The 15,948-nt window shown below is 36.9% G+C and overlaps 1 protein-coding gene across 6 annotated transcripts in view; it reads right to left on the reverse strand.

Annotated features, from left to right (window-relative positions):
• PPHLN1 (periphilin 1) overlaps positions 1 to 15,948 on the reverse strand; it is a 152,486-nt gene that overhangs the window by 35,223 nt on the left and 101,315 nt on the right. For all 6 annotated transcript variants that reach the window (XM_032420250.1, XM_032420252.1, XM_032420251.1 and 3 more), the window contains one exon: positions 10,712 to 10,852. In XM_032420250.1, coding sequence (XP_032276141.1) covers positions 10,712 to 10,852 — 141 coding nt within the window. The remainder of the gene's footprint in view (positions 1 to 10,711; positions 10,853 to 15,948) is intronic.

The raw sequence follows: 15,948 nt of genomic DNA on the forward strand, positions 1-15,948 counted from the left end.
AATGAAGCTTGTGCTCGAGCTTATGTCACAGGGAACAACTATATCGGAAATGCTTTATAACTGGGTACATTTTAAGTGATGACATCCCCAGGGATAAGGTCCAAGATGGCCTCATCTCTTCTGGTACTTAAAACATATTAAATATGGTTCTTACCAGGCTTGGTATCTGTATTGTCCAAATCTTCTATTTTATGTAAAAATAATATAACAGGGTCAATAATCTTCATATTTACAGGTTTATATTAGGTATAAAATAACTAACTTACTTTTCAATGTAAAGACTGAGATGCTTGGTTTTAACATTTCAAGCATGATACAAATTACCTTATGAGATAACTTTCAGATGAAACTTCCTTAAAACGAAAACTTTATATACTTGTTCTTCAGCAGTAAGTTTCTGGAATAAGACCAGATTTTGACAAACTATAACTTTCAAAACCCTTGAAATATGGACAAAATAAAGGATTTATCTTTAATGTGTTTTGAGAATAAGAAATTTTTCAGGGGTAAATCTTATGCGAGTATATTTTACTAAATCTATATATGTAAAGTCTGAACAAGTGGTTGGTAATAATGGATTGTTAGATACAGTAGGGTAGACTTGATGTCTAGACAAGATAGCGGTGAGAGCTGCACTTTTAAGAAGTTTGTTACTTGCTCTGATAAAAAGGGAAACAAAGAATGTTTCTATTATGTAAGGTTAGTGTGAAATGTTTAGATCACGCATATACAATAGAGCTGCCGCTGCTTTGAAAACAATTTCATTCTAATCCATTATGTGTTAAAAGCTGATTTTTTTCCATGTCCCTAACTCTAGTTAACATTTCAGGAAGATGGTACATTTGATTAATCTTCTACCCATTTTAATTTAAAAGTAAAACAAAAATATCCTATTATATATTGAGAGAGAAGGAGCAACAACTAGTGAGAGTGTTGGGAATCATCAGGCTATATCGACAGGGACTGAAACTAGACACTGTAAAAAAGAGAAGAGCCACAGATTGAGCACTGATTAAATGTGACATTCACTGAAGAAAATATTTTCTTCACAACTCATTAGCTCGAAAACACTAATTACTGATTGATGCATAGCAACAGTATATCTGAGCAACAGTATATCTGAGTTTAAAAAAAAAAAGTTTTACTGTAAGAACCTGTGTCCTTATTAAGAGGTAAAAAAAACAAAAAACAAAAAAAACACCTAAAAATTCTATACCTGAATCTGAAATTAGCTACATACAACAGTGTGTGCAGAAGCAGCAATATTTACCTTTCAGTTTTAAATGATGGAGATTAAGAAGGGATCTAAGATTACTCAGTCTAACTTCTTTATTTTGAGGAAAAAGTTTGGAAAAGCTAGTTAGTAGCCCATACGGTCACAAGATAATGGTTAACATGTAGAATTCAAATTAAAATAAAAATTATATATTAAGTAGATTGATCTAGATTTACAGTAAAACCTTATTAACCTATAAGTTTAACAACCTAGACAGGCAACAAAATGATTCCTGAAGTGGATTTTTTTTTTTTTTAACTAACTGGAGGGGCGCCTGGGTGGCTCAGTCGTCGAGCATCTGTCTTCGGCTCAGGTCATGATCCCGGGGTCCTGAGATCGAGTCCCACATCAGGCTCCCTGCTCAGCGGGAAGCCTGTTTCTCCCTCTCCCACTCTCCCTGCTTATGTTCCTGCTCTCGCTGTCTCTCTCTCTGTCAAATAAATAAAATCTTAAAAAAAACCCACAAAACTAAATGGAGTAAGGAAAGGATTCCCATCTATAATTTAACTATATGAGTAAATATATAAAGATAAATATATAATCTACCCTTCATTTAACAGAGAGACTTACTTCAAGGTAGAAATATCAGCATTTTCATAAAACGTTAGGACAGTGTTAGGATAGATAGTATTCTGAAATAGTCAAAGAGGTTTTAAAAAATGAATTTGCCTTAATGATACTTTTAAATTTTTTTCCTAGTTATTATTCACCAAATAAGAGAAAGAAGAAATGGACATTTCCCCCCTACAAATTATAATTTTTTATGATTTAAGAAATATCATGAATAATGCATTTAAAGAACACTTTCAGGCACATCCCTTCAACTGTATTCATTGAGATTCCATAAATTCTATCTACTAATAAAAATTTTTGAGAAAGGTTGACAATGATTGGTACAAGCAAGAAATGAAGATTCTCTCTGTAATCTCATATATTCCAGTTATTCTTAAACTTGGCTTACCATGAGAATCACAAGAGGTGTTTTAAAACATACAGATTTCAGAATACATGGACTCAGGAATTTGATCACCAGGCACTCTGGTGATCTCTTACGGCATCATTGAATCCGACACAGCACTTCACAAGACACAAACACAGGCATCTGATAACCACAACTAAACCAACTCCCCTCCAAAACTGCTCATCTTAAATGTAATACTTGTATATTTTAAAAATACATACACACTTTTTTTTAAATAAAGGTGGAGAAATCAGAGGAATTCTATTTTATTTTTTTTTATTTTTTTAAAGATTTTATTTATTTATTTGAGAGAGAGAATGAGATAGAGAGAGCATGAGAGGGGGGAGGGTCAGAGGGAGAAGCAGACTCCCTGCTGAGCAGGGAGCCCGATGTGGGACTCGATCCCAGGAATCCAGGATCATGACCTGAGCCGAAGGCAGTCGCTTAACCAACTGAGCCACCCAGGCGCCCAGGAATTCTATTTTAAAACACGGCTCCACCCATCTATGAAAAACCTACAGGGGCGCCTGGGTGGCTCAGTCGTTGAGCATCTGCCTTCGGCTCAGGTCATGATCTCAGGGTCCTGGGATCGAGCCCCGCATCTGGCTCCCTGCTCAGCGGGAAGCCGGCTTCTCCCTCTCCCACTCTCCCTGCTTGTGTTCCTGCTCTCGCTGTGTCTCTCTCTGTCAAATAAATAAATAAAAATCTTTAAAAAAAAAAAAAAAGAAAAACCTACAGCGAATATCATTCTCAATGGGGAAAAACTGAGAGCTTTCCCCCTAAGGTCAGGAACGTGGCAGGGATGTCCACTATCACCACTGCTATTCAACATAGTATTAGAAGTCCTAGCCACAGCAATCAGACAACAAAAAGAAATCAAAGGCATCCGAATCGGCAAAGAAGAAGTCAAACTCTCACTCTTTGCAGATGATATGATACTTTATGTGGAAAACCCAAAAGACTCCACCCCAAAACTGCTAGAACTCACACAGGAATTCAGTAAAGTGGCAAGATATAAAATCAATGCACAGAAGTCAGTGGCATTCCTATACACCAACAACAAGACAGAAGAAAGAGAAATTAAGGAGTCGATCCCATTTACAATTGCACCCAAAACCTTAAGATACCTAGGAATAAATCTAATCAAAGAGGCAAAGGATCTGTACTCAGAAAACTATAAAATACTCATGAAAGAAATTGAGGAAGACACAAAGAAATGGAAAAACGTTCCATGCTCATGGATTGGAAGAACAAATATTGTGAAGATGTCAATGCTACCTAGAGCAATCTACACATTCAATGCAATCCCCAGCAAAATACCATCCACTTTTTTCAAAGAAATGGAACAAATCATCCTAAAATTTGTATGGAACCAGAAAAGACCCCGAATAGCCAGAGGAATGTTGAAAAAGAAAAGCAAAGCTCGTGGCATCACAATTCTGGACTTCCAGCTCTATTACAAAGCTGTCATACTGTCAAGACAGTATGGTACTGGCACAAAAACAGACACATAGATCAATGGAAGCAAACAGAGAGCCCAGAAATGGACCCTCAACTCTATGGTCAACTCATCTTCGACAAAGCAGGAAAGAATGTCCAATGGAAAAAAGACAGTCTCTTCAACAAATGGTGTTGGGAAAACTGGACAGCCACATGCAGAAAAATGAAACTGGACCATTTCCTTACACCACACACAAAAATAGACTCCAAATGGTTGAAAGACCTCAATGTGAGACAGGAGTCCATCAAAATCCTAAAGGAGAACACAGGCAGCAACCTCTTTGACCTCAGCCGCAGCAACCTCTTCCTAGAAACATCGCCAAAGGCAAGGGAAGGAAGGGCAAAAATGAACTATTGGGACTTCATCAAGATAAAAAGCTTTTGCAAAGCAAAGGAAACAGTCAACAAAACCAAAAGACAACCGACAGAATGGGAGAAGATATTTGCAAAGGACATATCAGATAAAGGGCTAGTATCCAAAATCTATAAAGAACTTATCAAACTCAACACCCAAAGAACAAAGAATCCAATCAAGAAATGGGCAGAAGACATGAACAGACATTTTTCCAAAGAAGACATCCAAATGGCCAACAACACATGAAAAAGTGCTCGACATCGCTCGGCATCAGGGAAATCCAAATCAAAACCTCAATGAGATACCACCTCACACCAGTCAGAATGGCTAAAATTAACAAGTCAGGAAACGACAGATGTTGGCGGGGATGCGGAGAAAGGGGAACCCTCCTACACTGTTGGTGGGAATGCAAGCTGGTGTAGCCACTCTGGAAAACAGTATGGAGGTTCCTCAAAAAGTTGAAAATAGAGCTACTATATGATCCAGCAATTGCACTGCTGGGTATTTACCCCAAAGATACAAAAGTAGGGATCCGAAGGGGTACGTGCACCCCGATGTTTATAGCAGCAATGTCCATAATAGCCAAACTGTGGAAAGAGCCAAGATGTCCATCGACAGATGAATGGATAAAGAAGATGTGGTATATATATATATATATATATATATATATATATATATATACACAATGGAATATTATGCAGCCATCAAAAGGAACGAGATCTTGCCATTTGCAACGACGTGGATGGAACTGGAGGGTATTATGCTGAGCGAAATAAGTCAAACAGAGAAAGACATGCATCATATGACCTCACTGATATGAGGAATTCTTAATCTCAGGAAACAAACTGAGGGTTGCTGGAGTGGGGGTGGGGTGGGAGGAATGGGGTGACTGGGTGACACTGGGGAGGGTATGTGCTCTGGTAAGCACTGTGAATTGTGCAGGACTGTTGAATCTCAGATCTGTACCTCTGAAACAAATAATGCAATATATGTTAAGAAAAAAAAAAAAGAAGAAGATAGCAGGAGGGGAAGAATGAAGGGGGGGGAATCGGAGGGGGAGATGAACCATGAGAGACGATGGACTCTGAAAAACAAACTGAGGGTTCTAGAAGGGAGGGGGGTGGGAGGATGGGTTAGCCTGGTGATGGGTATTAAAGAGGGCACGTTCTGCATGGAGCACTGGGTGTTATGCACAAACAAGGAATCATGGAACACTACATCTAAAACTAATGATGTAATGTATGGTGATTAACATAACAATAAAAAAAGATTTAAAAGAAAAAAAACATGGCTTCACAAGTTATTATAAATATCTACTAATAGGGGACTAATATACACTGATATAAAATGGATACATTGAACAGGGTACATGGTAAACCACCACTTGTATTTAAAGAAAAAATATGGAGACACACGTACCAACTCTTATCTCTACTCATCAGAATCAATCATGATCCTGATGTATGTGTGTATATACATACAAAGTATGTACACACACATAAATAATATATATAAACTGCGTATACACATACATATGTATGTTACATAGTCTATATGCTGGGGAAAGAAACTGGGCAGCTAAGAATTACGAAGGAAACTTGTTTTTCACTGCATAATCTTTTGTGTCCTTTGAAATTTATGCTTATATATGTTACTACTTAAGATACAGCCTTAACGGATTGGCTGGAGGGTATTTAACATAAACCAAATCAAATCACATGATTTTGAGACATGATCATGTACTGTCAGTATAATCAACTGTTCTGAAAAAGACTCATAAATACTTGTTGCACGTGATATTTACAGTGTTAGAACTGTCAAAACTCATCCAACTAAATATTTAAGATCTATGCATTTTATCGCACATTAATTATACATCAATTAAAAATACATCAGATAAAACTTCTTTAGTTTACATAAGGTGGTAACAGTTCTCAAGCTTTTAGCATATTAGAAATAGAAAATAAAATATTAGCATATTTTAGCATATTAGAAAACTCTAGAAGAACTTAAGAAAAAACAATTACCTCCTTCTAATTCCTTATTCCAAATATGGTCCACAGAACAGGACAATCAGCATCACCAAGGAACATGTTAGAAATTCTGATCTCAAGCCCCATCCCAGATCTACAGAGTCAGAAAGTGTACTTTAACAAGATCCCCAAATGATTTCTGTGCATATTAAAACTTGAGAAGCTCTGATAACCTATTTACCAGAAGAGTTATGGTAGAAATCCAAGAAGCTCTACTTTTAAAAAGCTCCACAGATATATAACAAAGGTAGAGAGAGAATCACAATATAAGTACTGTGCTTTGAGGGTGAAGAGATGGAAAGTTCTTTCTTCAAGACTATTAGTTTGCATAGCAAAAAATCCTAATAAACAGCAGTTACTCACCATCTTTAGTAGTGTTTCATTACGTAACTGCTTCTCTTCTACCTGTATCTGTAGGTGCATTTTAGCCACCCTGACATTCATAGTTGTACAATCTACTAGGCAGAACATGCATATGCATATTATATATATCTACTCCATCCCAGTTCTACTCAGATTATCTGATTCCATCTGAAGAAAGACGATAGATAGAAAACTCTAATCCAGATCTTGCCAGTGGGCAATTACAAAGAGATTTTAAAATATCATTAGATGCCAGACGTCCAAAAAACAGAGGATCTCATTGACAGGCTATGTTTAAGCACAATTTTAACAAAGTATGAGGTTAAATATGAAAAAGGTTCCAAACAGTTAATGTAAATATTACCTTATCCCCAGAGATGCAACAGAGGGAAGAAGGGTTATGTAATAATAACAGATTTCAATTTGTGTGGTTTGTTCAAAGTGACAGTTTGTTAAAAGATTCCTCACTGATAAAATAGCAAGTAGTGGGATTCACTTTCAAATCAAATAATTCAGTAATAAAGGTATGTGAGGAGTTGTGAGATATTACAACCAAGGGATTAATGCCAAACACCTGAAATAGATTATGAATCACCTATACTTTTGTAGGCTATCTAGGTATTACTTATAATGACAGGAGAAATTCTGAAATCTCCCTCTCTAAGCTAAGAAGCTAAGAACCTCGAAAAATATTCCGATAAGTGAATGTAAAAGTGGCCCAAATTGGGTAAACCTGGGGAAATGAGGGTAAAAGAAGATATACCATAGGATCTAAAACATGAGGCTAAATGTGCTGTGGCAACAGAATGGATCATCTCCACTAAAGGATATTCAGGTATAAGCGGGATGATTCAAATGATCTCTAGCAACACAATAGTCTGAGATGCAACCTGATGTCTTCTGGCTCAAGGATTTTAGACTGTGGTTCTCCGCCATATTTGACTATAAAATGGGGAGCTTTTTCAAAAAGCATCTACATTTCCAACCCTATCAAAATTCTTATATGGGCAGTGATGAGATGGCAATAATGTAGCAAAAAACATGAATCTGCCCTCTCACTGAAGTGATTCAGATACAAACTACTTCCATATGTATGCTCTTAAACATCAAATAGCCACTTTGTGGGCACATTGAATTAAACCAAATTTTGGCCTAGAGAGATTAAGTTTATTTTATATTGCAATACTGCCACAAGTTAATGATTTCCTTAGGATTCAAGGGCTGAAGAATCTAACTTATAGAAACCCTAAAAAAATTATATATTACAAGATATCTGAACATACTGCACTTGATGTAACGGAGAGAAAAAGCAGCTTTGGCATTATACCAATATTTACATTTCTATATTATTCTAAGCTTGAATTGTTGGCCTCATTTATGTGGGCTTTTTTGGGTTATTATTCATTTTTTTAAATCATGAAATATTTCAAGCATGTGGAAAAATATAAAGAATAATTACTGGACAGCTGTGTAACTACCATCTGGCTTTCTCAAGCCTTTACATTATTCCTATCCATTTGGCATTTAATCTCTAAAAATAAAATGTGCAAAAGTTGAAAACAGAGAAAATGACGGGAAAATCCCCTTAAAACTTTTTCATTTTCAAAAGTCACTATAACTTTTAGACACAAATTTATAAAATAATTATATATGATTATTTACTAGCTTTCTGACATCTTGGGGGTTTTTGTTTTGATTTTCTTCCCAATATATGAAAACCAAAGTGCTCTTTTAAAAAGAGAGTACAGTAACATTATTAAGTACAATAATTTATTTTTAACATTTAAGATTATTTAACATTATTAACTTTTCTATTTTATAACACTTCTAACAACTGTCTTTACTTCTCTAGTCATATCAGAATACAGTAATGTCCTTTTAGATTTAGTTTTCTTTCTTTAGGTCATCTGTCTTTGCTGTAATAATCTCAATATTCTTTAGTGTCAGATTTTTCATGTGTTTTTGAACAATGGGAAAATGAAAACAGAAATCTGGTCATATTTACAGGTCAAACATGTATGGATGTCTATAGAGTACTACAAAAAACTAATTCCATACTAGGTAATTTTATGTTTATACTGCTAGGCTGAACATCTGACTGGTAGCTCATTTTTCAAGATCAAATAAATCAACTCTGAATAATAACAAGAGCAGATACAAATATTAATAAATGACAACAAAATTCCCCTACCCTGCTATTTCAGTCAGATTTTTCTACCAGTTATATTCTTAAGAGAGCCTCTCCTTTAAAGAACTGTTTAGGTGGAAAAGAAAAATAATATTAAATCATTCATTCAGTAAACTCTTACCAAGCACTTACTATGAAGTGCTGGGCTTAGGCACTGTGTTAGGTCGTCAGGTTAAAATGCAGTCTCTGACTGAAAGTGACTCGGGCTATTCAGAGGTTACTTCTAGGTTTATGACTCCACCCACCATCTATAGAAAATATTTCCTTTGAGTCTCCTACATGCCGATCACTATATTAGGTAATGGAGATAAACTAATAAACAAAACATAGTCACTGCTCTCATGAAGCTTCCATTACGATGAGGGGAGACAAACAAGCAAATAAAAGCATGTGTCAAGTGGTTTAAAAAAAAAACAACAACAAGCGCTACTAAGAAAAATAAGAGTAAAAGGACAAAAGGGCAGTAATTCTACATAGTGTAATGATATTCATATCCATGTTGAAAATACATCTAAGGAGCAAACCTTCTATTTACGTTCTCAATTAACTGATATCTTTTAAGGCACCAATCACCTTCATATCACCAAATTAAACACGATTTTCTCACTCTTCATTTTCCTTCTATTCCTCCAGGCATCTGACACTGCTCGCCACCTCCAGTTTGAAACTCTAGTGGCTTACATAACAAATCTCCTATCCAGATTATCTGGATTCTTATCTGGGGTGGCATCAATATGAACTGTAAAATGACAACAGGATTTAATTAAGATGATCACCTATCCAACCATGGCAAATAGGTTTTAACTGATGTGAAACTGGAAAGCACCCTGAGAAAAGATTTAACTTTATTCTTATTTTCCAATAGGTTTTAGAAGACTATATAACAATATGACCTTTACTCAAAGCACTGGTGAGTAACAACATCAAAAACAACTGTATACACTGAGTAACGTACAGAATTGTTGAATCACTATAATGTATACCTAAAACTAACATAACACTGTATGTTAATTATACTGGGGAAAAAAACACACTTGTACTGCATGTTACATGTTATACAACCCTGTCAAATTTTATTTACTTCATTTAATCCTCTAAAGTGATAATACACTATGAGGCAGGTAATATTTACATGTTAAAAACATTTTAAATTTTGCTAAGCATAATGATCACATGTGAGGATTTAAGAGAAAATGGTTTTAAATCTCAATAGGGAAGACAAAGCCTCTAAGCTTAATCCATTCAAAAATTGTATTTCAGGGGTGCCTGGGTGGCTCAGTCGTTAAGCTCCTGCCTTCGGCTCAGGTCATGATCCCAAGGTCCTGGGATCGAGCCCCGCATCGGGCTCCCTGCTCGGCGGGAAGCCTGCTTCTCCCTCTCCCACTCCCTCCCCCTCTGCTTGTGTTTCCTCTTTCACTGTGTCTCTCTCTGTCAAATAAATAAATAAAAATCTTTAAAAAAAAAAAATTGTATTTCATACTATAGTAAAATACAGCTAGAAGGTTCTGACCTATAAATATTCCTTAAGCAATCTATTTAATCTATTAAAAACAAGATCCTAACTTTTCAGAATGACATCATTAAAATTAAACCTATGTACTTATCCTTTACTTTTTCATTATTTGAAAAATGCTTAAAAGTATAATGAAAAACATAACCATCTGTAATCCCAATATTCTAAAATAACATCTACTAATATTTTGGTATATTTAACATTTCTTTCAGCCCATCCCTGTTGATTTTAATAATTTAAAATTGCTTCATACTATCAAGCATATTGATATTCTCTAAAAAAAGAGTTTGCTTTTTATTTAAAAAATTAAAAAGTAAACAGGAATAGGGGACCAAACTGATCAATATTACTGTGAAATCAAGTCAAACAATTTTTATAATATTTTACATTCTAATTTCAGAGTAACGAGTGAAAAAAAAAAACAAAATGAAATACACATATTCAATAAATACTTACTCTAACTACCACATGCAAAGTGACAGGAACAAAAGATTATGTACTTAAAGAAGATTAAATTCTCACCTGTTCAATCTCTTTGGTTTTTGATGCTATTGCTTTAGAGCGACTGTTTAGTTGACTGTCTTCAAATAATTCTATGCCATCTGTTGCATTTGACTCAGGTTCCTCTGGCTGCTCAATAAACAATGGTGCCGTGGATCCTGCCTTTAAGAAAAATCAGAAATCTTTAATTACATATAGCACTTAAGATGACGGTGTATAGGCACTAATTGGCACAATATATCAAGAGAAAGTGCTAAATTCAACCAGTTTTAAGAAAACACTTTCAATTTCGCCAGGCATAATGAGCATATCTGAGGAGGACCAAAGAGGAAATGACTGCTACTTTTTAAATTTTAGGTAAGACAAAGCGTCTAAGCTTATACCATTCCAAAATTATATTTCACACTATATTAAGATACAGCTAGAAGGTTTTGTCCAATAACTATTCGTTAAGCAATCTATTTAAGAAACACTGAAGAGAAAAAGCCTAATTGGAAGTGAGAGGTATGGGCACACATAAGCATATTAAAAAAAGAACATGGAAAAGGGTCTACTTTCAGAAGTTAAAAATACCTTGCTCCTGTAGCATAAAAATTTATTGAAATCACTGAAAAGAAAAATCCCCAAAGCAATAATAATCACTTCTATTTCACAGCAACCATTCATTAAATACATAATCCCACAAAAAGCTCACAGCTGACTACTGTACTTTCCAAAAACACTTTTGTGGAAGAGATAAAACTAAAAAAAAAAAATGAGGGAAAACAATTATTTAACTATACTCATTTGTTTATTCAAAAATTTACTGTGGGGACGCCTGGGTGGCTCAGTTGGTTATGCATCTGACTTCGGATCAGGTCATGATCTCAGGGTCCTGGGATGGGGCCCTGTGTCAGGCTCTCTGCTCAGTGGGGAGTCTGCTTCGCCCTCTCCCACTCCCCCTGCTTGTGTTCCCTCTCTTGCTGTGTCTCTCTCTCTCAAATAAATAAATAAATAAAATGGTTTAAAAAAATTCACTGTGTGACATTTATAGCAGCATTATCTAATGATAGCCAAATTATGGAAACAGCCCAAGTGCCCATCGACTAACTAATAGATAAGGAAGATGTGGTGTGTACATGCACACACACACACAGGAATATTACTCAGCCATCAAAAAGAATGAAGTATTCCCATATGCAATGACATGGATGGAGCTAGAGTGTATTATGCTAAGTGAAATAAGTCAGTCAGAGAAAGACAAATGCCATATGATTTCACTCATATGTAGAATTTAAGAAACAAAACAAATGAGCAAAGGGAAAAAAAAGAGAAACCAAGAAGACGACTCTTAACTATAGAGAACAAACTGATGGTTACCAGAGGGGAGGTGAGTGGAGGAATGGGTTAAACAAGTAAGGGAGATTAAGGAGGGCATTTGTTGTGGTGAGGACTAGGTGTTGTATTGAAGTACTGAATTACTATATTGTACACCTGAAACTAATATTACATTGTAGGTTAATTAGCTGGAATTTGAATAAAAACAAAAAAATTTACTGTGTAACAGAGAGAGGAAGATGGCATCATAGTAGGAGGACCCTAGGCTTATCTCAACCCACAAATTCAGCTAGGTAACTATCATCCTAAATACTCCAAAACTCAACATGAAGATTAGCAGAACAAACTCTACAATTAAAGGTAGAGAAGAGGCCATCCTGAAGAAAGTAGGAAGGGCAGAGACATGGCTTGGGAGAGAAAAAATGGATGGTGACTGCTGCGGGAGTGGAGAAGGGTGGGAGACAGACTAACACCCAAGGGAGTGCCGGGAGAAAACGAATCTTGCAGAGCAATTGGCTTGGAAAGTGAGAGGGGATGAATTCCACTGAGTTCTTACAACTAGTGGGGCCTAAAACGTGGAATTCTAAAGGTCAGTGGGCTTAGCTCAGGGAAAGCCCGGAGGCATTGGGGCTGCTCTTGAAGAGAAGGCAGGGCAAACAGCCCTCATACATACAGAGTAAAAACAGTGATCTGAAGAGTACCTGGGGCACACAATGGGGAGGTTATTCCCACATCTTGGGAGTGTGTCCCAGAGAGGCAGTGTTCACAGAGAGAACCCTCCAGGAACAAAGGAACATGCAGCCACCATTTCCTTCTCCAGCCCCTCAACATAAGCACAGAGCCAGCCACCTGTGGGAACCAGTGCAGTGTCAACACTCCCTATTTAACTTGCTTACACCAAGGCCCAATCCCGCCCACCCCCCAACACACACACACTCTGGTGGAACTGCCCTTTCTAGTCACCCTTGCCTCAGTTCCAGCATGGCACCCTTGCCATTAGACTGGCCCAAACCTTTGCCCACATCCTGTCTCCCGACCCACGAGTTCTGCAGAGCTCATTTCTGGCTGCAGTGGTGACAGGTCTCATTTCACAAGCACTCCAGAGCACATCAGGTTAAAACACACCACATTCAGGCCAGGAACTAAACATTGCCCACAAGAGGCAAAGAGAGCCTCTGCAGAGGACTGGCCTGAAGAATAAAGAGGCCAGGAAAAAACAGCGTAGCACACACAGCACACACTGGAGAGGCTCCTGGAAGCGCCAGGCCCTGGGGAACAGGGGACACAACACAGCAGGGCACTGTAAGACCTCTTCTTCATAAGGCCATTACCGTCAAGAACAGAAGACACAACTGACTTTCCTAACACACAGCAACAGACACAGAGACAGACAAAATGAGAAGACAGAGAAATGTGTCCCAAATAAAAGAACAGGACAAGGTCATGGCCAGAGATCTAAGCAAAACAGGTAAGTAACATGCCCAATGGACTATTTAAAGCAATGATCTTAAGGATACTCACTGGACTTGAGAAGGGAATGGAAGACATCAGTAAGACCCTTAACACAGAGATAAAAAAAAAAAAAAAAAGAAACAATCAGAGATGAAGAGTGCAATAAGCGAGATATGACTGATGCAATGAATAGCAGGCTGGAAGAAGCAGAGGAATGAATTAATGACGTAGAAGACAGAGTAATGGAAAGTAAGCAAGAAGAACAAAAGAGAGAAAAAAGAACTATGCAAAGCAAGAACAGCCTTAGGGAAATCAGTGACTCCATCAAACATAAAAACATTCACATTATAGGAGTCCCAAAAGAAGGAGAGAGAGAAAATGGGGCAAAAAAATTATTTGAAGAGGTAATAGCTGGAAAATTCCTTAATGTGTAGAAGGAAACAGGTATTTAGATCCAGGAGGCACAAACCCCAACAAAATCAACAAAAGCAGATCCACACCAAGACATGTTATAAAAAAAAGGCAAAATGTACCAATAAAGAAAAAATTTAAAAGCAGCAGGACAAAAGAAGACAGTTACATACAAGGGAAACCCCATAAGGCTATGGGGGGTTTTTTCAGCAGAAACTTTCCAAGCTAGGAGGGAGTGGCATGATATATATATAAAGTGCTGAATGGGACAAATCCAGAGCCAAGAATACTCTATCCAGCAAGACTGTCATTCAGAAGAGGAGAGATAAAGAGTTTCCTGGACAGGGACGCCTGGGTGGCTCAGTCGTTAAGCATCTGCCTTCGGCTCAGGTCATGATCCCAGAGTCCTGGGATCGAGTCCCGCATCGGGTTCCTTGCTCGGTGAGGAGCCTGCTTCTCTCTCTCCCTCTGCTGCTCCCCCCACTTGTGCTCTCTCTCTCTGACAAATAAATAAATAAAAATCTTTAAAAAAAAAAAAAAGAGTTTCCTGGACAAATGAAAACTAAAGGAGTTCATGACCACCAAGCCAGCCCTGAATAAAATATTAAAGGGGACTCTTTGAGTGGGAAGGAAGACCAAAAGTGACAGTATGAAGGAAGGAAACACAAACGTAGTAAAAATGAGTATTTTGTAGAATATCAATCAAGGAACTCACAAAATAAAAGGATGTAAAATATGATAACATATACCTAAAACATGAGGAGGAGTAAAGAATGGGTTCAAACTTAAACAACCGTTGGCTTAATATAGACTGCTATATGCAGAAGATGTTATATTCAAACCTAATGATACAAACAAAAAGTACTAATAAATATGCAAAGAATAAAGAGAAAAAAATTCACGTATATCACTAAAGAAAACCAGCAAAACCATGAGAAAGAAAAGATCAGAGAAAATCTTCAGAAACAACCACAAAACAGGTAGTAAAATGGCATTAAATACAAATCTATCGATAATTACTTTGAATGTAAATGCAGTGTAAATCAACAGACACAGTAACAGAATGGATAAGAAAACAAGATTCATCTATATGCTGCTTACAAGAGACTCACTTTAGACCTAAATACACTTGTAGATCGAAAGGAAGGGAATGGAGAAACATTTATCATGCAAATGGATGTCAAAAGAAAGCCAGATTATATCAATATAATCAATATTTATATCAGCCCAAATAGACTTTAAAACAAAGACTATAACAAGAGACTAAAAATGATACTATACAATTATAAAGGGGACAATCCAACGAGAAGATATAACAATTGTAAATATTTATGCACATGGGAGTACCCAAATACATAAAACAGTTAATAACAAACATAAAGGAACTAATCGGTAATAACACCATAATAGTAGGGGACTTTACCACCCAACCTACATCAACAGACAGATAATCTAAAGAGAAAATCAACAAGGAAACAATGGCTTTGAATGACACACTGGACGAGATGGATTTAACAGATATATTCAGAACATTCCATCCTAAAAGAGCAGAATACACATTCTTTTCAAGTGCAGCTGGAACATTCTCCAGAATAAATCAATACCAGCCTACAAAAGAAGCCTCAACAAACTCAAAAGGATAAGAGTCATACCATGCATCTATTTTTGACTACAATGCTATAAAACTAGAAGTCAACCACAAGAAAAAAATCTGGAAAGAACACAAATACATGGAGGTTAAATAACATGCTACTAAACAATGAATGGGTCAAGCAGGAAATAAAATAAAAAAGTACAGAGAGACAAATGAAAATGAAAACACAATAGTTCAAAAGCTTTGGGATGCAGCAAAAGCAGTTCTAAGAGGGAAGTATATAACAATACAGGCCTACCTCATGAAACAGATCTCAAACAACTTAATCTTACACCTAAAGAAGCTAGAAAGCGGTGCCTGGGTGGCTCTGTCATTAAGCGTCTGCCTTCGGCTCAGGTCATGATCCCAGGGTCCTGGGATCGAGCCCCACATCGGGTTCCCTGTTCCGCGGGAAGCCTGCTTCTCCCTCTCCTACTCCCCCTGC

The sequence above is a fragment of the Phoca vitulina genome, unplaced genomic scaffold (assembly GCF_004348235.1).
Source record: "Phoca vitulina isolate PV1807 unplaced genomic scaffold, GSC_HSeal_1.0 scaffold23, whole genome shotgun sequence".
Taxonomy (NCBI): Eukaryota; Metazoa; Chordata; class Mammalia; order Carnivora; family Phocidae; genus Phoca; species Phoca vitulina.